Source organism: Leptodactylus fuscus, unplaced genomic scaffold (assembly GCF_031893055.1).
Source record: "Leptodactylus fuscus isolate aLepFus1 unplaced genomic scaffold, aLepFus1.hap2 HAP2_SCAFFOLD_56, whole genome shotgun sequence".
In the NCBI taxonomy this organism is placed as follows: Eukaryota; Metazoa; Chordata; class Amphibia; order Anura; family Leptodactylidae; genus Leptodactylus; species Leptodactylus fuscus.
In genome coordinates this window covers 209304-235265 of record NW_027440589.1, presented here as the reverse complement: position 1 = coordinate 235265, position 25962 = coordinate 209304, and the positions used below count along the sequence as shown (strand labels likewise).

At 50.5% G+C, this 25962-nt stretch overlaps 1 protein-coding gene across 1 annotated transcript in view; it reads right to left on the bottom strand.

Moving 5' to 3' along the window:
* CANT1 (calcium activated nucleotidase 1) overlaps positions 1 to 25962 on the bottom strand; it is a 47904-nt gene that overhangs the window by 12461 nt on the left and 9481 nt on the right. Inside the window, exon 2 of the mRNA XM_075261879.1 lies at positions 470 to 1118. Within this exon, the coding sequence (XP_075117980.1) occupies positions 470 to 1091 (622 nt within the window). The 5' untranslated portion in view covers positions 1092 to 1118. The remainder of the gene's footprint in view (positions 1 to 469; positions 1119 to 25962) is intronic.

The window sequence follows — 25962 nt, the reverse complement described above, 5'->3', positions numbered from 1 at the left end:
TCCTAGACGTGGGTACTTGGCTCTACTTTGATGGTACTAGACGTGGGTACTTGGCTCTACTTTGATGGACCTAGACGTGGGTACTTGGCTCTACTTTGATGGTCCTAGACGTGGGTACTTGGCTCTACTTTGATGGTCCTAGTCATGGGTATTTGGCTCTACTTTGATGGACCTAGACGTGGGTACTTGGCTCTACTTTGATGGTCCTAGATGTGGGTACTTGGATCTACTTTGATGGTCCTAGACATGAGTACTTGGATCCACATTGGTTGTCTTAGACCTGGGTACTTGGATCTACTTTGATGGTCCTAGACATGAGTACTTGGACCCACGTTGGTTGTCTTAGACCTGGGTACTTGGCTCTACTTTGATGGACATAGACATGAGTACTTGGACCCACGTTAGTTGTCTTAGACGTGGGTACTGGGATCTACTTCGGTGACGACCTTACACAGCTTTACCCCCTCACCTTTATCCACGGTGCCGTCTCCGTCGGTCAGTATGACCCAGGGTACCGCTTTGTTTCCGTCCACTCTGTAAATGACCCCTGTCCGGTCATCCACCGAATACAACCTTCCATTAAATACAACGAGCTCAGACAGTTCCATCCCTCGTCCCTTTTCGGCCAGGTGCGTCTCCAGGACCACGTCGTCTTTCTCCCATTCTACAGTCACTCGGTCGCCGCTGTTGAAAAGCGTTAGGTGACCTTTCTTCAGATAGCTGAACCAAGTGTGGTCTTTGGAGCTGCGCGAGTCCGTGTCTAAGTCTGCGATAATGGCAATCTGGTATCGCAGTCCATCCGGGGTCTTCTGGGGTGGGGTCAGGGGGTAGGTGTCATTATACAGCTCGCCCGCTAAGGTCTTCCAGTTATGGGCATTCGGTAACACAGTCCTCGGGCTCGAAGAGCGATGGTAACAAAGCAGCAAGAGTAAGAAGGCCAAGCCCAACAAGGACACGACAATGGCTCGCCAGCGAGGCCTGAAACGGGGGTCCGCAGTCTTTGTCATGGAGGCCAGAACTGGGAGACCACCCACACTGATCCGCAGGGGGTTCATAGACTCTTTACATTCCACTATCGTGTAGGAATTCATAAGGCATCAGTGATGGTCGGCAGGACCCTGGAAGAAGATCAACGAAGACAAGATGAACCACCCAAAAATCCTCAAAAACCAACAACCGGCCCCAAAAACAACCCCTAAAAAGACCTAAAACTGAACGGGACCCTTCAGTCCGGGCAGAACCTAGAACGGCAATTCTGGTGCCCTATGAAAGTGGAGAACCTCAGCTCTGGGGGAAACCAGGATCTCTCGGTTTTATTTCTGGGGTGTTTTTGGGACGGACTTCAAACGTGTCCCAGAACATTGTCCTATAAATCAGGTCATAGACGTTTTCTTAAAGGGTTTTTTTGGGGGCGTCATCAATGATAACGGCAGCGGGCCTCATGGGAGGTCACGACCACCGGTCACAAGGTGTGCACAAAGCTCTCTGGTGAAAGTGAATGTAGTGCAATACCAAGAATGGCCACTATACAATGGAGAGCGCTGTGACCAGGACTGATACTGATGGGGGGAGGGGGTCCTGGGGGTCAGATAAGGATAGGGCAACTATTAATCAGTCTGTAATAATGGGGTCCAATTCCTGGAGCGTCTCCAGACCACATCAAGGCACCAAGACAGTCCTTAGACTCCCCCTGTGTGCACAGGACCCTAGAGATAGACACCGTACATACAGCAGGACAGGGCTCAGACACAGTGTACACAGGACCTAGAGATAGACACCGTACATACAGCAGGACAGGGCTCAGACACAGTGTGTACAGGACCCTAGAGATAGACACCGTACATACAGCAGGACAGGGCTCAGACACAGTGTGTACAGGACCTAGAGATAGACACCGTACATACAGCAGGACAGGGCTCAGACACAGTGTGTACAGGACCTAGAGATAGACACCGTACATACAGCAGGACAGGGCTCAGACACAGTGTGTACAGGACCTAGAGATAGACACCGTACATACAGCAGGACAGGGCTCAGACACAGTGTGTACAGGACCTAGAGATAGACACCGTACATACAGCAGGACAGGGCTCAGACACAGCGTACACAGGACCTAGAGATAGACACCGTACATACAGCAGGACAGGGCTCAGACACAGTGTGTACAGGACCTAGAGATAGACACCGTACATACAGCAGGACAGGGCTCAGACACAGTGTACACAGGACCTAGAGATAGACACCGTACATACAGCAGGACAGGGCTCAGACACAGTGTGTACAGGACCTAGAGATAGACACCGTACATACAGCAGGACAGGGCTCAGACACAGTGTACACAGGACCTAGAGATAGACACCGTACATACAGCAGGACAGGGCTCAGACACAGTGTGTACAGGACCTAGAGATAGACACCGTACATACAGCAGGACAGGGCTCAGACACAGTGTGTACAGGGACCTAGAGATAGACACCGTACATACAGCAGGACAGGGCTCAGACACAGTGTGTACAGGACCTAGAGATAGACACCGTACATACAGCAGGACAGGGCTCAGACACAGTGTGTACAGGACCTAGAGATAGACACCGTACATACAGCAGGACAGGGCTCAGACACAGTGTGTACAGGGACCTAGAGATAGACACCGTACATACAGCAGGACAGGGCTCAGACACAGTGTGTACAGGACCTAGAGATAGACACCGTACATACAGCAGGACAGGGCTCAGACACAGTGTGTACAGGACCTAGAGATAGACACCGTACATACAGCAGGACAGGGCTCAGACACAGTGTGTACAGGGACCTAGAGATAGACACCGTACATACAGCAGGACAGGGCTCAGATACAGTGTGTACAGGACCTAGAGATAGACACCGTACATACAGCAGGACAGGGCTCAGACACAGTGTGTACAGGACCTAGAGATAGACACCGTACATACAGCAGGACAGGGCTCAGACACAGTGTGTACAGGACCTAGAGATAGACACCGTACATACAGCAGGACAGGGCTCAGACACAGTGTGTACAGGGACCTAGAGATAGACACCGTACATACAGCAGGACAGGGCTCAGATACAGTGTGTACAGGACCTAGAGATAGACACCGTACATACAGCAGGACAGGGCTCAGACACAGTGTACACAGGACCTAGAGATAGACACCGTACATACAGCAGGACAGGGCTCAGACACAGCGTACACAGGACCTAGAGACAGACACCGTACATACAGCAGGACAGGGCTCAGACACAGTGTGTACAGGACCTAGAGATAGACACCGTACATACAGCAGGACAGTTCTCAGACACAGTGTGTACAGGACCCTAGAGATAGACACCGTACATACAGCAGGACAGGGCTCAGACACAGTGTGTACAGGACCTAGAGATAGACACCGTACATACAGCAGGACAGGGCTCAGACACAGTGTGTACAGGACCCTAGAGATAGACACCGTACATACAGCAGGACAGGGCTCAGACACAGTGTGTACAGGACCTAGAGATAGACACCGTACATACAGCAGGACAGGGCTCAGACACAGCGTACACAGGACCTAGAGATAGACACCGTACATACAGCAGGACAGGGCTCAGACACAGTGTGTACAGGACCTAGAGATAGACACCGTACATACAGCAGGACAGGGCTCAGACACAGTGTGTACAGGACCCTAGAGATAGACACCGTACATACAGCAGGACAGGGCTCAGACACAGTGTGCAGGACCTAGAGATAGACACCGTACATACAGCAGGACAGGGCTCAGACACAGTGTGTACAGGACCTAGAGATAGACACCGTACATACAGCAGGACAGGGCTCAGACACAGTGTGTACAGGACCTAGAGATAGACACCGTACATACAGCAGGACAGGGCTCAGACACAGTGTACACAGGACCTAGAGATAGACACCGTACATACAGCAGGACAGGGCTCAGACACAGTGTACACAGGACCTAGAGATAGACACCGTACATACAGCAGGACAGGGCTCAGACACAGCGTACACAGGACCTAGAGATAGACACCGTACATACAGCAGGACAGGGCTCAGACACAGTGTGTACAGGACCTAGAGATAGACACCGTACATACAGCAGGACAGGACTCAGACACAGTGTGTACAGGACCTAGAGATAGACACCGTACATACAGCAGGACAGGGCTCAGACACAGTGTGTACAGGACCTAGAGATAGACACCGTACATACAGCAGGACAGGGCTCAGACACAGTGTGTACAGGACCTAGAGATAGACACCGTACATACAGCAGGACAGGGCTCAGACACAGTGTGTACAGGACCTAGAGATAGACACCGTACATACAGCAGGATAGGGCTCAGACACAGTGTACACAGGACCTAGAGATAGACACCGTACATACAGCAGGACAGGGCTCAGACACAGTGTGTACAGGACCTAGAGATAGACACCGTACATACAGCAGGACAGGGCTCAGACACAGTGTACACAGGACCTAGAGATAGACACCGTACATACAGCAGGACAGGGCTCAGACACAGTGTGTACAGGACCTAGAGATAGACACCGTACATACAGCAGGACAGGGCTCAGACACAGTGTGTACAGGACCTAGAGATAGACACCGTACATACAGCAGGACAGGGCTCAGACACAGTGTGTACAGGACCTAGAGATAGACACCGTACATACAGCAGGACAGGGCTCAGACACAGTGTGTACAGGACCTAGAGATAGACACCGTACATACAGCAGGACAGGGCTCAGACACAGTGTGTACAGGACCTAGAGATAGACACCGTACATACAGCAGGACAGGGCTCAGACACAGTGTGTACAGGACCTAGAGATAGACACCGTACATACAGCAGGACAGGGCTCAGACACAGTGTGTACAGGACCTAGAGATAGACACCGTACATACAGCAGGACAGGGCTCAGACACAGTGTGTACAGGACCTAGAGATAGACACCGTACATACAGCAGGACAGGGCTCAGACACAGTGTGTACAGGACCTAGAGATAGACACCGTACATACAGCAGGACAGGGCTCAGACACAGTGTGTATAGGACCTAGAGATAGACACCGTACATACAGCAGGACAGGACTCAGACACAGTGTGTACAGGACCTAGAGATAGACACCGTACATACAGCAGGACAGGGCTCAGACACAGTGTGTACAGGACCTAGAGATAGACACCGTACATACAGCAGGACAGGGCTCAGACACAGTGTGCACAGGACCTAGAGATAGACACCGTACATACAGCAGGACAGGGCTCAGACACAGTGTGTACAGGGACCTAGAGATAGACACCGTACATACAGCAGGACAGGGCTCAGACACAGTGTACACAGGACCTAGAGATAGACACCGTACATACAGCAGGACAGGGCTCAGACACAGCGTACACAGGACCTAGAGATAGACACCGTACATACAGCAGGACAGGGCTCAGACACAGTGTGTACAGGACCTAGAGATAGACACCGTACATACAGCAGGACAGGGCTCAGACACAGTGTGTACAGGACCTAGAGATAGACACCGTACATACAGCAGGACAGGGCTCAGATACAGTGTGTACAGGGACCTAGAGATAGACACCGTACATACAGCAGGACAGGGCTCAGACACAGTGTGTACAGGACCTAGAGATAGACACCGTACATACAGCAGGACAGGGCTCAGACACAGTGTGTACAGGACCTAGAGATAGACACCGTACATACAGCAGGACAGGGCTCAGACACAGTGTGTACAGGACCTAGAGATAGACACCGTACATACAGCAGGACAGGGCTCAGACACAGTGTGTACAGGGACCTAGAGATAGACACCGTACATACAGCAGGACAGGGCTCAGACACAGTGTGTACAGGGACCTAGAGATAGACACCGTACATACAGCAGGACAGGGCTCAGACACAGTGTGTACAGGACCTAGAGATAGACACCGTACATACAGCAGGACAGGGCTCAGACACAGTGTACACAGGACCTAGAGATAGACACCGTACATACAGCAGGACAGGGCTCAGACACAGTGTGTACAGGACCTAGAGATAGACACCGTACATACAGCAGGACAGGGCTCAGACACAGTGTGTACAGGACCCTAGAGATAGACACCGTACATACAGCAGGACAGGGCTCAGACACAGTGTGTACAGGACCTAGAGATAGACACCGTACATACAGCAGGACAGGGCTCAGACACAGTGTGTACAGGACCTAGAGATAGACACCGTACATACAGCAGGACAGGGCTCAGACACAGTGTGTACAGGACCTAGAGATAGACACCGTACATACAGCAGGACAGGGCTCAGACACAGTGTGTACAGGACCTAGAGATAGACACCGTACATACAGCAGGACAGGGCTCAGACACAGTGTATACAGGACCTAGAGATAGACACCGTACATACAGCAGGACAGGGCTCAGACACAGTGTGTACAGGACCTAGAGATAGACACCGTACATACAGCAGGACAGGGCTCAGACACAGTGTACACAGGACCTAGAGATAGACACCGTACATACAGCAGGACAGGGCTCAGACACAGTGTGTACAGGACCTAGAGATAGACACCGTACATACAGCAGGACAGGGCTCAGACACAGTGTGTACAGGACCTAGAGATAGACACCGTACATACAGCAGGACAGGGCTCAGACACAGTGTGCACAGGACCTAGAGATAGACACCGTACATACAGCAGGACAGGGCTCAGACACAGTGTGTACAGGACCTAGAGATAGACACCGTACATACAGCAGGACAGGGCTCAGACACAGTGTGTACAGGACCTAGAGACAGACACCGTACATACAGCAGGACAGGGCTCAGACACAGCGTACACAGGACCTAGAGATAGACACCGTACATACAGCAGGACAGGGCTCAGACACAGTGTGTACAGGGACCTAGAGATAGACACCGTACATACAGCAGGACAGGGCTCAGATACAGTGTGTACAGGACCTAGAGATAGACACCGTACATACAGCAGGACAGGGCTCAGACACAGTGTGTACAGGACCTAGAGATAGACACCGTACATACAGCAGGACAGGGCTCAGACACAGTGTGTACAGGGACCTAGAGATAGACACCGTACATACAGCAGGACAGGGCTCAGACACAGTGTACAGGACCCTAGAGATAGACACCGTACATACAGCAGGACAGGGCTCAGACACAGTGTGTACAGGGACCTAGAGATAGACACCGTACATACAGCAGGACAGGGCTCAGACACAGTGTGTACAGGACCTAGAGATAGACACCGTACATACAGCAGGACAGGGCTCAGACACAGTGTACACAGGACCCTAGAGATAGACACCGTACATACAGCAGGACAGGACTCAGACACAGTGTGTACAGGACCTAGAGATAGACACCGTACATACAGCAGGACAGGGCTCAGACACAGTGTGTACAGGACCTAGAGATAGACACCGTACATACAGCAGGACAGGGCTCAGACACAGTGTGTACAGGACCTAGAGATAGACACCGTACATACAGCAGGACAGGGCTCAGACACAGTGTGTACAGGACCTAGAGATAGACACCGTACATACAGCAGGACAGGGCTCAGACACAGTGTGTACAGGACCTAGAGATAGACACCGTACATACAGCAGGACAGGGCTCAGACACAGTGTGTACAGGACCTAGAGATAGACACCGTACATACAGCAGGACAGGGCTCAGACACAGCGTACACAGGACCTAGAGATAGACACCGTACATACAGCAGGACAGGGCTCAGACACAGTGTGTACAGGACCTAGAGATAGACACCGTACATACAGCAGGACAGGGCTCAGACACAGTGTGTACAGGACCTAGAGATAGACACCGTACATACAGCAGGACAGGGCTCAGATACAGTGTGTACAGGGACCTAGAGATAGACACCGTACATACAGCAGGACAGGGCTCAGACACAGTGTGTACAGGACCTAGAGATAGACACCGTACATACAGCAGGATAGGGCTCAGACACAGTGTACACAGGACCTAGAGATAGACACCGTACATACAGCAGGACAGGGCTCAGACACAGTGTGTACAGGACCTAGAGATAGACACCGTACATACAGCAGGACAGGGCTCAGACACAGTGTGTACAGGACCTAGAGATAGACACCGTACATACAGCAGGACAGGGCTCAGACACAGTGTACACAGGACCTAGAGATAGACACCGTACATACAGCAGGACAGGGCTCAGACACAGTGTACACAGGACCTAGAGATAGACACCGTACATACAGCAGGACAGGGCTCAGACACAGTGTGTATAGGACCTAGAGATAGACACCGTACATACAGCAGGACAGGGCTCAGACACAGTGTGTACAGGACCTAGAGATAGACACCGTACATACAGCAGGACAGGGCTCAGACACAGTGTGTACAGGACCTAGAGATAGACACCGTACATACAGCAGGACAGGGCTCAGACACAGTGTGTACAGGACCTAGAGATAGACACCGTACATACAGCAGGACAGGGCTCAGACACAGTGTGTACAGGACCTAGAGATAGACACCGTACATACAGCAGGACAGGGCTCAGACACAGTGTGTACAGGACCTAGAGATAGACACCGTACATACAGCAGGACAGGGCTCAGACACAGTGTACACAGGACCTAGAGATAGACACCGTACATACAGCAGGACAGGGCTCAGACACAGTGTGTACAGGACCTAGAGATAGACACCGTACATACAGCAGGACAGGGCTCAGACACAGTGTGTACAGGACCTAGAGATAGACACCGTACATACAGCAGGACAGGGCTCAGACACAGTGTGTATAGGACCTAGAGATAGACACCGTACATACAGCAGGACAGGGCTCAGACACAGTGTACACAGGACCTAGAGATAGACACCGTACATACAGCAGGACAGGGCTCAGACACAGTGTGTACAGGACCTAGAGATAGACACCGTACATACAGCAGGACAGGGCTCAGATACAGTGTGTACAGGACCTAGAGATAGACACCGTACATACAGCAGGACAGGGCTCAGACACAGTGTGTACAGGACCCTAGAGATAGACACCGTACATACAGCAGGACAGGGCTCAGACACAGTGTGTACAGGACCTAGAGATAGACACCGTACATACAGCAGGACAGGGCTCAGACACAGTGTGTACAGGGACCTAGAGATAGACACTGTACATACAGCAGGACAGGGCTCAGACACAGTGTGTACAGGACCTAGAGATAGACACCGTACATACAGCAGGACAGGGCTCAGACACAGTGTGCAGGACCTAGAGATAGACACCGTACATACAGCAGGACAGGGCTCAGACACAGTGTGTACAGGGACCTAGAGATAGACACCGTACATACAGCAGGACAGGGCTCAGACACAGTGTACACAGGACCTAGAGATAGACACCGTACATACAGCAGGACAGGGCTCAGACACAGTGTGTACAGGGACCTAGAGATAGACACCGTACATACAGCAGGACAGGGCTCAGACACAGTGTGTACAGGACCTAGAGATAGACACCGTACATACAGCAGGACAGGGCTCAGACACAGTGTGTACAGGACCTAGAGATAGACACCGTACATACAGCAGGACAGGGCTCAGACACAGTGTGTACAGGACCCTAGAGATAGACACCGTACATACAGCAGGACAGGGCTCAGACACAGTGTGTACAGGACCTAGAGATAGACACCGTACATACAGCAGGACAGGGCTCAGACACAGTGTGTACAGGACCTAGAGATAGACACCGTACATACAGCAGGACAGGGCTCAGACACAGTGTGTACAGGACCTAGAGATAGACACCATACATACATCTATACTCTGTACCACTAGGGGGCACTGACTACATACAGTTATGGCCAAAAGTTCTGAGACTGCCACAAATCTCCTCTTGTCACATGATCTGCTCCCTCTGGTTTTTCTGTGTGTTGTCAGATGTTTTTATCACATACAGAAATAGAATTGCAATCATATTCTGAGTAATAAAAGCTTATAGTGACAGTTAGAAGGAGTTACTGCAGCGGTGTAATATTTGCAGTGTTGCCCCTTCTTCTTCTTCAGGACCTCTGCAATTCTCCCTGGCAGCTCTCAATCACCTTCTGGACCAAATCCTGACTGATAGCCGTCCATTCTTGCACAATCAATGCTTGCATTTTGTCAGAATTTGTCGGTTTTTGTTTGTCCACCCGTCTCTTGATGACTGACCACAAGTTCTCAATGGGATTAAGATCTGGGGAGTTTCCAGGCCATGGACCCAAAATCTCTCTGTTTTGTTCCCTGAGCCATTTAGTTCTCCCCTTTGCTTTATGGCAAGGTGCTCCATCATGCTGGAGAAGGCATTGTTGGTGGCCAAACTGCTCTTGGACGGTTGGGAGAAGTTGCTCTTGGAGGACATTCTGGTCCCATTCTTTATTCATGGCTGTGTTTTTAGGTAAGACTGTGAGAGAGCCGATTCCCTTGGCGGAGAAGCCACCCCACACATGAATGGTTTCAGGATGCTTTACAGTTGGCATGAGACAACACTGGTGGTAGCGCTCACCTCCTCTTCTCCCAATAAGATGTTCTCCAGATGTCCCAAACAATCGAAAAGGGGATTCATCAGAGAAAATGACTTTCCCCCAGTCCTCAGCAGTCACTCCCTGGACCTTCTGCAGAATATCAGTCTGTCCCTGATGTTTTTTCTGGAGAGAAGTGGCTTCTTTGCTGCCCTCCTTGAGACCAGGCCTTGCTCCAAGAGTCTCCGCAGTCTCACAGTGCGTTCAGATGCACTCACACCTGCCTGCTGCCATTCCTGAGCAAGCTCTGCACTGCTGGTAGCCCGATCCCGCAGCTCAAACACTTTTAAGAGACGGTCCTGGCACTTGCTGGTCTTTCTTGGGCGCCCTGGAGCCTTTTTGCCAACAATGGAACCTTTCTCCTTGAAGTTCTTGATGATGCGATAGATTGGTGACTGCGGTGCAATCTTTCTAGCTGCGATCCTCTTCCCTGTTAGGCCATTTTTGTGCAGAGCAATGATGACTGCAGGTGTTTCTTTAGAGATAACCATGGGTAACAGAAGAGAAACAATGATGCCAAGCACCAGCCTCCTTTTACAGTGTCCAGTGGTGTCATTCTTACTTAATCATGACAGATTGATCTCCAGCCCTGTCCTCATCAACACCCACACCTGTGTTACTGGAGCAATCACTGAAACGGTGTTAGCTGGTCCTTTTAAGGCCGGGCTGCAATGATGTTGAAATGTGTTTTGGGGGATAAAGTTCATTTTCTAGGCAAATATTGACTTTGGAAGTAATTGCTGTTAAGCTGATCACTCTTTATAACATTCTGGAGTATATGCAAATTGTCATTAGGAAAACTGAAATAGTAGACTTTGTAACAATTACTATTTGTAGCATTCTCAAAACTTATGGACATGACTGTATAGCAGGACAGGGCTCAGACACAGTGTGCACAGGGCCCAACAACGGGGCTCGGGATTTACAGTATTTTTACTTTGGTATCTCCCACATGCTGGGTCTCTCCTGTCCCTATATTCACCAGTCCCGAGGCCGCCATGCACGTGGGCTGTTCCCATCCTATACATTTGGGGCAGTCACTAGACCCACCACCATCTCCAGTAGAGGGGTCTGATGACAGCAGTGAAACAAGTGAGGGGCAGCCGGTGACACCGTATAATGGGGTGCATGTATGTCTATGAGCTGATCCCGCTGACCATCTAACATATTTGGGGTCTTCCCGTCTCCTCCCCCCCCCCACATGGTCGGATCCCTTTGTCCTTGGGCAGAGAAGTCGCCACCAAGGAAGCCGTATTACTGAAAGGGTTAATGAAGATGAGGCTGAGACGGCGGGCAGTGACGCAGGAGCCGGAGGAGACTCGGAGAACTCGTTTACCCGGCCAACACGGATCTAATTCCGTGTATTTCTGGGTGTGCCGCCCTTTGGAGTCATCCTGGTGACGTCACCTACCGAGCTCTGCAAATAACTGAGCCAGGAGCAGAGTGTGAACACAGCCCAACGGCAGCCTAGGAGCCCATTCACATGAGAAAGGATGGATTACAGCAGAGGCAACGACATGCGCAGTGTGAACGTGCTCTAAGGCTGTATCAGAATATATCCCACACTATATACATATATACCGCAACATCACATATATATACAGACATATATACAACCATATATACCGTAACATCACATATATACAGACATATATACAACCATATATATCGCAACATCACATATATACAGACATATATACTGGCCTAAGGGAGGTGATGTCACATATATATACAGACATATATACCGTAATATCACATATATACACTCACCGGCCACTTTATTAGGTACACCATGCTAGTAACGGGTTGGACCCCCTTTTGCCTTCAGAACTGCCTCAATTCTTGGTGGCATAGATACAACAAGGTGCTGGAAGCATTCCTCAGAGATTTTGCTCCATATTGACATGATGGCGGCATCACACAGTTGCAGTCGCAGATTTGTCGGCTGCACATCCATGATGCGAATCTCCCGTTCCACCACATCCCAAAGATGCTCCTCTATTGGATTGAGATCTGGTGACTGTGGAGGCCATTGGAGTACAGTGAACTCATTGTCATGTTCAAGAAACCAGTCTGAGATGATTCCAGCTTTATGACATGGCATTGCATTGTCCTGCTGAAAGTAGCCATCAGATGTTGGGTACATTGTGGTCATAAAGGGATGGACATGGTCAGCAACAATACTCAGGTAGGCTTTGGCGTTGCAACCATGCTCAATTGGTACCAAGGGGCCCAAAGAGTGCCAAGAAAATATTCCCCACACCATGACACCTCCACCACCAGCCTGAACCGTTACCGATACAAGGCAGGATGGATCCATGCTTTCATGTTGTTGACGCCAAATTCTGACCCTACCATCCGAATGTCGCAGCAGAAATCGAGACTCATCAGACCAGGCAACGTTTTTCCAATCTTCAATTGTCCAATTTCGATGAGCTTGTGCAAATTGTAGCCTCAGTTTCCTGTTCTTAGCTGAAAGGAGTGGCCCCCGGTGTGGTCTTCTGCTGCTGTAGCCCATCTGTAGCCTCAAAGTTGGACGTACTGTGCGGCGTTCAGAGATGCTCTTCTGGCTACCTTGGTTGTAACGGGTGGCTATTTGAGTCACTGTTGCCTTTCTATCAGCTGGAACCAGTCTGGCCATTCTCCTCTGACCTCTGGCATCAACAACGCATTTCCGCCCCCCACAGAACTGCCGCTCACTGGATGTTTTTTCTTTTTCGGACCATTCTCTGTAAACCCTAGAGATGGTTGTGCGTGAAAATCCCAGTAGATCAGCAGTTTCTGAAATACTCAGACCAGCCCTTCTGGCACCAACAACCATGCCACGTTCAAAGGCACTCAAATCACCTTTCTTCCCCCCCATACTGATGCTCGGTTTGACCTGCAGGAGATTGTCTTGACCATGTCTACATGCCGAAATGCACTGAGTTGCCGCCATGTGATTGGCTGATTAGAAATTAAGTGTTAACGAGCAGTTGGACAGGTGTACCTAATAAAGTGGCCGGTGAGTGTATATACAAAAATATATACAGATACATATACTGGCCTGAGGGAGGCGACGTCACATATATACAGATACATATACCGGCCTGAGGGAGGCGACGTCACATATATACAGATATATATACCGGCCTGAGGGAGGCGACGTCACATATATACAGATATATATACCGGCCTGAGGGAGGCGACGTCACACATATATACAGATACATATACCGGCCTGAGGGAGGCGACGTCACACATATACAGATATATACAGTCCTATGAAAAAGTTTGGGCACCCCTATTAATCTTAATCATTTTTAGTTCTAAATATTTTGGTGTTTGCAGCAGCCATGTCAGTCTGATATATCTAATAACTGATGGACACAGTAATATTTCAGGATTGAAATGAGGTTTATTGTACTAACAGAAAATGTGCAATATGCATTAAACCAAAATTTGACCGGTGCAAAAGTATGGGCACCTCAACAGAAAAGTGACATTAATATTTAGTAGATCCTCCTTTTGCAAAGATAACAGCCTCTAGTCGCTTCCTGTAGCTGTTAATCAGTTCCTGGATCCTGGATGAAGGGATTTTGGACAAACAATTCAAGTTCAGTTAAGTTAGATGGTCGCCGAGCATGGACAGCCCGCTTCCAATCATCCCACAGATGTTCAATGATATTCAGGTCTGGGGACTGGGATGGCCATTCCAGAACATTGTAATTGTTCCTCTGCATGAATGCCTGAGGATTTGGAGCTTTGGTGTTTTGGATCATTGTCTTGCTGAAATATCCATCCCCGGGGTAACTTCAACTTCGTCACTGATTCTTGAACATTATTCTCAAGAATCTGCTGATACTGAGTGGAATCCATGCGACCCTCAACTTTACCAAGATTCCCGATGCCGGCATTGGCCACACAGCCCCAAAGCATGATGGAACCTCCACCAAATCTTACAGTGGGTAGCATGTGTTTTTCTTGGAATGCTGTTTCTTTTTGGACGCCATGCATAACGCCTTTTTTTATAACCAAACAACTCAATTTTTGTTTCCAAAATGAAGCTGGCTTGTCCAAATGTGCTTTTTCATACCTCAGGCAGCTCTATTTGTGGAGTACGTGCAGAAACGGCTTCTTTCTCATCACTCTCCCATACAGCTTCTATTTGTGCAAAGTGCGCTGTATAGTTGACCGATGCACAGTGACACCATCTGCAGCAAGATGATGCTGCAGCTCTTTGGAGGTGTCTGTGGATTGTCCTTGACTCTTCTCACCATTCTTCTTCTCTGCCTTTCTGATATTTTTCTTGGCCTGCCACTTCTGGGCTTAACAAGAACTGTCCCTGTGCTCTTCCATTTCCTTACTATGTTCCTCACAGTGGAAACTGACAGGTTAAATCTCTGAGACAACGTTTTGTATCCTTCCCCTGAACAACTATGTTGAACAATCTTTGTTTTCAGATCATTTGAGAGCGGGCTGTCCATGCTCGGCGACCATCAAACTTACCTGAACTTGAATTGTTTTGTAGAAAGAAATGGTCCAAAATCCCTTCATCCAGGATCCAGGAACTGATTAAAAGCTACAGGAAGCGACTAGAGGCTGTTATCTCTGCAAAAGGAGGATCTACTAAATATTAATGTCACTTTTCTGTTGAGGTGCCCATACTTTTGCACCGGTCAAATTTTGGTTTAATGCATATTGCGCATTTTCTGTTAGTACAATAAACCTCATTTCAATCCTGAAATATTACTGTGTCCATCAGTTATTAGATATATCAAACTGAAATGGCTGCTGCAAACACCAAAATATTTAGAACTAAAAATGATTAAGATTAATAGGGGTGCCCAAACTTTTTCATAGGACTGTATACCGGCCTGAGGGAGGCGACGTCACACATATACAGATACATATACCGGCCTGAGGGAGGCGACGTCACACATATACAGATACATATACCGGCCTGAGGGAGGCGACGTCACACATATACAGATACATATACCGGCCTGAGGGAGGCGACGTCACACATATATACAGATACATATACCGGCCTGAGGGAGGCGACGTCACACATATACAGACATATATACCGGCCTGAGGGAGGCGACGTCACACATATACAGATATATATACCGGCCTGAGGGAGGCGACGTCACACATATACAGATACATATACCGGCCTGAGGGAGGCGACGTCACACATATACAGATACATATACCGGCCTGAGGGAGGCGACGTCACATATATACAGATACATATACCGGCCTGAGGGAGGCGACGTCACACATATATACAGATACATATACCGGCCTGAGGGAGGCGACGTCACATATATATACAGATACATATACCGGCCTGAGGGAGGCGACGTCACACATATATACAGATACATATACCGGCCTGAGGGAGGCGACGTCACATATATATACAGATACATATACTGGCCTGAGGGAGGCGACGTCACACATATATACAGATACATATACCGGCCTGAGGGAGGCGACGTCACACATATACAGATACATATACCGGCCTGAGGGAGGCGACGTCACATATATATACAGATACATATACTGGCCTGAGGGAGGCGACGTCACACACATATACAGATACATATACCGGCCTGAGGGAGGCGACGTCACACATATATACAGATACATATACCGGCCTGAGGGAGGCGACGTCACATATATATACAGATACATATACCGGCCTGAGGGAGGCGACGTCACACATATACAGATACATATACCGGCCTGAGGGAGGCGACGTCACATATATATACAGATACATATACTGGCCTGAGGGAGGCGACGTCACACATATATACAGATACATATACCGGCCTGAGGGAGGCGACGTCACACATATACAGATACATATACCGGCCTGAGGGAGGCGACGTCACACATATACAGATATATATACCGGCCTGAGGGAGGCGACGTCACATATATACAGATACATATACCGGCCTGAGGGAGGCGACGTCACACATATATACAGATACATATACCGGCCTGAGGGAGGCGACGTCACACATATACAGATACATATACCGGCCTGAGGGAGGCGACGTCACATATATATACAGATACATATACCGGCCTGAGGGAGGCGACGTCACATATATACAGATACATATACCGGCCTGAGGGAGGCGACGTCACACATATACAGATACATATACCGGCCTGAGGGAGGCGACGTCACACATATATACAGATACATATACCGGCCTGAGGGAGGCGACGTCACATATATACAGATACATATACCGGCCTGAGGGAGGCGACGTCACACACATATACAGATACATATACCGGCCTGAGGGAGGCGACGTCACACATATACAGATACATATACCGGCCTGAGGGAGGCGACGTCACACATATATACAGATACATATACCGGCCTGAGGGAGGCGACGTCACATATATATACAGATACATATACCGGCCTGAGGGAGGCGACGTCACACATATATACAGATACATATACCGGCCTGAGGGAGGCGACGTCACATATATATACAGATACATATACCGGCCTGAGGGAGGCGACGTCACACATATACAGATACATATACCGGCCTGAGGGAGGCGACGTCACATATATATACAGATACATATACCGGCCTGAGGGAGGCGACGTCACACATATATACAGATACATATACCGGCCTGAGGGAGGCGACGTCACACACATATACAGATACATATACCGGCCTGAGGGAGGCGACGTCACACATATACAGATACATATACCGGCCTGAGGGAGGCGACGTCACACATATATACAGATACATATACCGGCCTGAGGGAGGCGACGTCACACATATATACAGATACATATACCGGCCTGAGGGAGGCGACGTCACACATATATACAGATACATATACCGGCCTGAGGGAGGCGACGTCACATATATATACAGATACATATACCGGCCTGAGGGAGGCGACGTCACACATATATACAGATACATATACCGGCCTGAGGGAGGCGACGTCACACATATACAGATATATATACCGGCCTGAGGGAGGCGACGTCACACATATACAGATACATATACCGGCCTGAGGGAGGCGACGTCACATATATATACAGATACATATACCGGCCTGAGGGAGGCGACGTCACACATATACAGATACATATACCGGCCTGAGGGAGGCGACGTCACATATATACAGATACATATACCGGCCTGAGGGAGGCGACGTCACATATATATACAGATACATATACCGGCCTGAGGGAGGCGACGTCACACATATATACAGATACATATACCGGCCTGAGGGAGGCGACGTCACACACATATACAGATACATATACCGGCCTGAGGGAGGCGACGTCACACATATACAGATACATATACCGGCCTGAGGGAGGCGACGTCACATATATACAGATACATATACCGGCCTGAGGGAGGCGACGTCACACACATATACAGATACATATACCGGCCTGAGGGAGGCGACGTCACACATATACAGATACATATACCGGCCTGAGGGAGGCGACGTCACACATATACAGATACATATACCGGCCTGAGGGAGGCGACGTCACACATATACAGATATATATACCGGCCTGAGGGAGGCGACGTCACACATATATACAGATACATATACCGGCCTGAGGGAGGCGACGTCACATATATATACAGATACATATACTGGCCTGAGGGAGGCGACGTCACATATATATACAGATACATATACTGGCCTGAGGGAGGCGACGTCACACATATACAGATATATATACCGGCCTGAGGGAGGCGACGTCACACATATACAGATACATATACCGGCCTGAGGGAGGCGACGTCACACATATATACAGATACATATACCGGCCTGAGGGAGGCGACGTCACACATATACAGATACATATACCGGCCTGAGGGAGGCGACGTCACACATATACAGATATATATACCGGCCTGAGGGAGGCGACGTCACACATATACAGATACATATACCGGCCTGAGGGAGGCGACGTCACACATATATACAGATACATATACCGGCCTGAGGGAGGCGACGTCACACATATACAGATACATATACCGGCCTGAGGGAGGCGACGTCACATATATACAGATACATATACCGGCCTGAGGGAGGCGACGTCACATATATACAGATACATATACCGGCCTGAGGGAGGCGACGTCACACACATATACAGATACATATACCGGCCTGAGGGAGGCGACGTCACACATATATACAGATACATATACCGGCCTGAGGGAGGCGACGTCACATATATATACAGATACATATACCGGCCTGAGGGAGGCGACGTCACACATATATACAGATACATATACCGGCCTGAGGGAGGCGACGTCACACATATATACAGATACATATACCGGCCTGAGGGAGGCGACGTCACACATATACAGATATATATACCGGCCTGAGGGAGGCGACGTCACATAAATACAGATACATATACCGGCCTGAGGGAGGCGACGTCACACATATACAGATATATATACCGGCCTGAGGGAGGCGACGTCACACATATATACAGATACATATACCGGCCTGAGGGAGGCGACGTCACACATATACAGATACATATACCGGCCTGAGGGAGGCGACGTCACACATATATACAGATACATATACCGGCCTGAGGGAGGCGACGTCACACATATATACAGATACATATACCGGCCTGAGGGAGGCGACGTCACACATATATACAGATATATATACCGGCCTGAGGGAGGCGACGTCACACATATATACAGATATATATACCGGCCTGAGGGAGGCGACGTCACACATATACAGATACATATACCGGCCTGAGGGAGGCGACGTCACACATATATACAGATACATATACCGGCCTGAGGGAGGCGACGTCACACATATACAGATATATATACCGGCCTGAGGGAGGCGACGTCACACATATACAGATACATATACCGGCCTGAGGGAGGCGACGTCACACATATATACAGATACATATACCGGCCTGAGGGAGGCGACGTCACACATATACAGATACATATACCGGCCTGAGGGAGGCGACGTCACACATATATACAGATACATATACCGGCCTGAGGGAGGCGACGTCACACATATATACAGATACATATACCGGCCTGAGGGAGGCGACGTCACATATATATACAGATACATATACCGGCCTGAGGGAGGCGACGTCACACATATACAGATACATATACCGGCCTGAGGGAGGCGACGTCACACATATACAGATACATATACCGGCCTGAGGGAGGCGACGTCACACATATATACAGATACATATACCGGCCTGAGGGAGGCGACGTCACACATATACAGACATATATACCGGCCTGAGGGAGGCGACGTCACATATATACAGATACATATACCGGCCTGAGGGAGGCGACGTCACACATATACAGATACATATACCGGCCTGAGGGAGGCGACGTCACACATATATACAGATACATATACCGGCCTGAGGGAGGCGACGTCACATATATACAGATACATATACCGGCCTGAGGGAGGCGACGTCACACATATATACAGATACATATACCGGCCTGAGGGAGGCGACGTCACATATATATACAGATACATATACCGGCCTGAGGGAGGCGACGTCACACATATACAGATACATATACCGGCCTGAGGGAGGCGACGTCACATATATACAGATACATATACCGGCCTGAGGGAGGCGACGTCACACATATATACAGATACATATACCGGCCTGAGGGAGGCGACGTCACATATATATACAGATACATATACCGGCCTGAGGGAGGCGACGTCACACATATACAGATACATATACCGGCCTGAGGGAGGCGACGTCACACATATATACAGATACATATACCGGCCTGAGGGAGGCGACGTCACATATATATACAGATACATATACCGGCCTGAGGGAGGCGACGTCACACATATACAGATACATATACCGGCCTGAGGGAGGCGACGTCACATAAATACAGATACATATACCGGCCTGAGGGAGGCGACGTCACACATATATACAGATACATATACCGGCCTGAGGGAGGCGACGTCACACATATACAGACATATATACCGGCCTGAGGGAGGCGACGTCACATATATATACAGATACATATACCGGCCTGAGGGAGGCGACGTCACACATATATACAGATACATATACCGGCCTGAGGGAGGCGACGTCACATATATATACAGATACATATACTGGCCTGAGGGAGGCGACGTCACATATATATACAGATACATATACTGGCCTGAGGGAGGCGACGTCACACATATACAGATACATATACCGGCCTGAGGGAGGCGACGTCACATATATATACAGATACATATACCGGCCTGAGGGAGGCGACGTCACATATATATACAGATTCATATACCGGCCTGAGGGAGGCGACGTCACACATATACAGATATATATACTGGCCTGAGGGAGGCGACGTCACACATATACAGATACATATACCGGCCTGAGGGAGGCGACGTCACATATATATACAGATACATATACCGGCCTGAGGGAGGCGACGTCACACATATATACAGATACATATACCGGCCTGAGGGAGGCGACGTCACACATATATACAGATACATATACCGGCCTGAGGGAGGCGACGTCACATATATATACAGATACATATACCGGCCTGAGGGAGGCGACGTCACACATATACAGATACATATACCGGCCTGAGGGAGGCGACGTCACACATATACAGATACATATACCGGCCTGAGGGAGGCGACGTCACATATATACAGATACATATACCGGCCTGAGGGAGGCGACGTCACACATATACAGATACATATACCGGCCTGAGGGAGGCGACGTCACATATATATACAGATACATATACCGGCCTGAGGGAGGCGACGTCACATATATATACAGATACATATACCGGCCTGAGGGAGGCGACGTCACACATATACAGATATATATATACAGACATACAGGAGGGCAGTGATGTGAAGATTCCTCATTATGTCTCAATAAAGGGAGATACAGGAAAATGAAGATGGCGACGTCACATGATATGGGAGGACGCGGAGATGGCGACGTCACATGATATGGGAGGACGCGGAGATGGCGATGTCACATGATATGGGAGGACGCGGAGATGGCGATGTCACATGACATGGGAGGACGCGGAGATGGCGACGTCACATGATATGGGAGGACGCGGAGATGGCGACGTCACATGATATGGGAGGACGCGGAGATGGCGATGTCACATGATATGGGAGGACGCGGAGATGGCGACGTCACATGATATGGGAGGACGCGGAGATGGCGATGTTACACTGTCACAACATAACTTGAATGGCGTTATGTAAGATATTGGCGCTGTAACAGACGGTAACACAAGTGGCGCAAACATTTCTCGCGTGTAGTCTGTGACAACTGATTGATTGCTATGGGCAACTGACCTGCTTCAGGAAATCGCCCGATATTCGCAGTCACTACCCGGAGACGTCCCCAATAGGAACAGCAAAGCGGCAGCACCGACTATACACACAGGGCGACTACACACAGGGTGACTACACTACACACAGGGCGACTACACAGAGCCCCAACTACACTACACACAGGGCGACTACACACAGGGTGACTACACTACACACAGGGCGACTACACACAGGGCGACTGCACTACACACAGGGCGACTACACACAGGGCGACTACACTGCACACAGGGCGACTGCACAGAGCCCCAACTACACACAGGGTGACTACACTACACACAGGGCGACTACACAGAGCCCCAACTACACTACACACAGGGCGACTACACAGAGCCCCAACTACACTACACACAGGGCGACTACACAGAGCCCCAACTACACTACACACAGGGCGACTACACACAGGGTGACTACACAGAGCCCCGACTACACTACACACAGGGCGACTACACACAGGGCGACTGCACAGAGCCCCGACTACACTACACACAGGGCGACTACACTATACACAGGGCGACTGCACACAGGGCGACTACACTATACACAGGGCGACTACACTACACACAGGGCGACTACACACAGGGCGACTACACTATACACAGGGCGACTACACTACACACAGGGCGACTACACTACACACAGGGCGACGACACTACACACAGGGCGACTACACTACACACAGGGCGACGACACTACACACAGGGCGACTACACTACACACAGGGCGACTGCACAGAGCCCCGACTACACTACACACAGGGCGACTACACTATACACAGGGCGACTGCACACAGGGCGACTACACTATACACAGGGCGACTACACTACACACAGGGCGACTACACACAGGGCGACTACACTATACACAGGGCGACTACACTACACACAGGGCGACTACACACAGGGCGACTACACTATACACAGGGCGACTACACTACACACAGGGCGACTACACTACACACAGGGCGACGACACTACACACAGGGCGACGACACTACACACAGGGCGACTACACTACACACAGGGCGACTACACTACACACAGGGCGACGACACTACACACAGGGCGACTACACTATACACAGGGCGACGACACTACACACAGGGCGACTACACTATACACAGGGCGACTACACTACACACAGGGCGACTACACTATACACAGGGCGACTACACTATACACAGGGCGACTACACTATACACAGGGCGACTACACTACACACAGGGCGACTACACTACACACAGGGCGACTACACTATACACAGGGCGACGACACTACACACAGGGCGACTACACTATACACAGGGCGACTACACTACACACAGGGCGACTACACCACACACAGGGCGACTACACCACACACAGGGCGACTACACTACACACAGGGCGACTACACTACACACAGGGCGACTACACTACACACAGGGCGACTACACTACACACAGGGCGACTACACTACACACAGGGCGACTACACCACACACAGGGCGACTACACCACACACAGGGCGACTACACCACACACAGGGCGACTACACCACACACAGGGCGACTACACCACACACAGGGCGACTACACCACACACAGGGCGACTACACTATACACAGGGCGACTACACTACACACAGGGCGACTACACTATACACAGGGCGACTACACTATACACAGGGCGACTACACCACACACAGGGCGACTACACTATACATAGGGCGACTACACTATACACAGGGCGACTACACTACACACAGGGCGACTACACTATACACAGGGCGACTACACCACACACAGGGCGACTACACTATACATAGGGCGACTACACTATACACAGGGCGACTACACTACACACAGGGCGACTACACTACACACAGGGCGACTGCACACAGGGCGACTGCACACAGGGCGACTGCACACAGGGCGACTGCACACAGGGCGACTACACAGAGCCCCGACTACACTACACACAGGGCGACTACACAGAGCCCCGACTACACTACACACAGGGCGACTGCACACAGGGCGACTACACTACACACAGGGCGACTACACTATACACAGGGCGACTACACTACACACAGGGCGACTGCACACAGGGCGACTACACTACACACAGGGCGACTGCACACAGGGCGACTACACTACACACAGGGCGACTGCACACAGGGCGACTACACTATACACAGGGCGACTGCACACAGGGCGACTACACTATACACAGGGCGACTGCACTATACACAGGGCGACTGCACTACACACAGGGCGACTACACTACACACAGGGCGACTACACTACACACAGGGCGACTACACTACACACAGGGCGACTACACTACACACAGGGCGACTACACTACACACAGGGCGACTACACTACACACAGGGCGACTACACTACACACAGGGCGACTGCACACAGGGCGACTACACTATACACAGGGCGACTACACTATACACAGGGCGACTACACTATACACAGGGCGACTACACTACACACAGGGCGACTGCACACAGGGCGACTACACTACACACAGGGCGACTACACTACACACAGGGCGACTACACTACACACAGGGCGACTACACTACACACAGGGCGACTGCACTACACACAGGGCGACTGCACTACACACAGGGCGACTGCACTACACACAGGGCGACTGCACTACACACAGGGCGACTGCACTATACACAGGGCGACTACACTACACACAGGGCGACTGCACACAGGGCGACTACACTACACACAGGGCGACTGCACTACACACAGGGCGACTGCACTATACACAGGGCGACTACACTACACACAGGGCGACTGCACTACACACAGGGCGACTACACTACACACAGGGCGACTGCACTACACACAGGGCGACTGCACTACACACAGGGCGACTGCACTACACACAGGGCGACTACACTATACACAGGGCGACTACACTACACACAGGGCGACTACACTACACACAGGGCGACTACACTACACACAGGGCGACTACACTACACACAGGGCGACTGCACTACACACAGGGCGACTGCACTACACACAGGGCGACTGCACTACACACAGGGCGACTACACTACACACAGGGCGACTACACTACACACAGGGCGACTACACTACACACAGGGCGACTACACTACACACAGGGCGACTGCACTACACACAGGGCGACTGCACTACACACAGGGCGACTGCACTATACACAGGGTGACTGCACTACACACAGGGCGACTGCACTACACACAGGGCGACTGCACTATACACAGGGCGACTGCACTACACACAGGGCGACTGCACTACACACAGGGCGACTACACTATACACAGGGCGACTGCACACAGGGCGACTGCACTACACACAGGGCGACTGCACTACACACAGGGCGACTACACTATACACAGGGCGACTGCACACAGGGCGACTGCACTACACAAAGGGCGACTACACACAGGGCGACTACACCACACACAGGGCGACTACACCACACACAGGGCGACTACACACAGGGCGACTACACACAGGGCGACTACACTACACACAGGGCGACTACACTACACACAGGGCGACTACACTACACACAGGGCGACTACACACAGGGCGACTGCACCACACACAGGGCGACTGCACCACACACAGGGCGACTGCACCACACACAGGGCGACTGCACCACACACAGGGTGACTGCACCACACACAGGGCGACTGCACCACACACAGGGCGACTGCACCACACACAGGGCGACTACACACAGGGCGACTACACACAGGGCGACTGCACTACACACAGGGCGACCGCACTACACACAGGGCGACCGCACTACACACAGGGCGACCGCACTACACACAGGGCGACCGCACTACACAC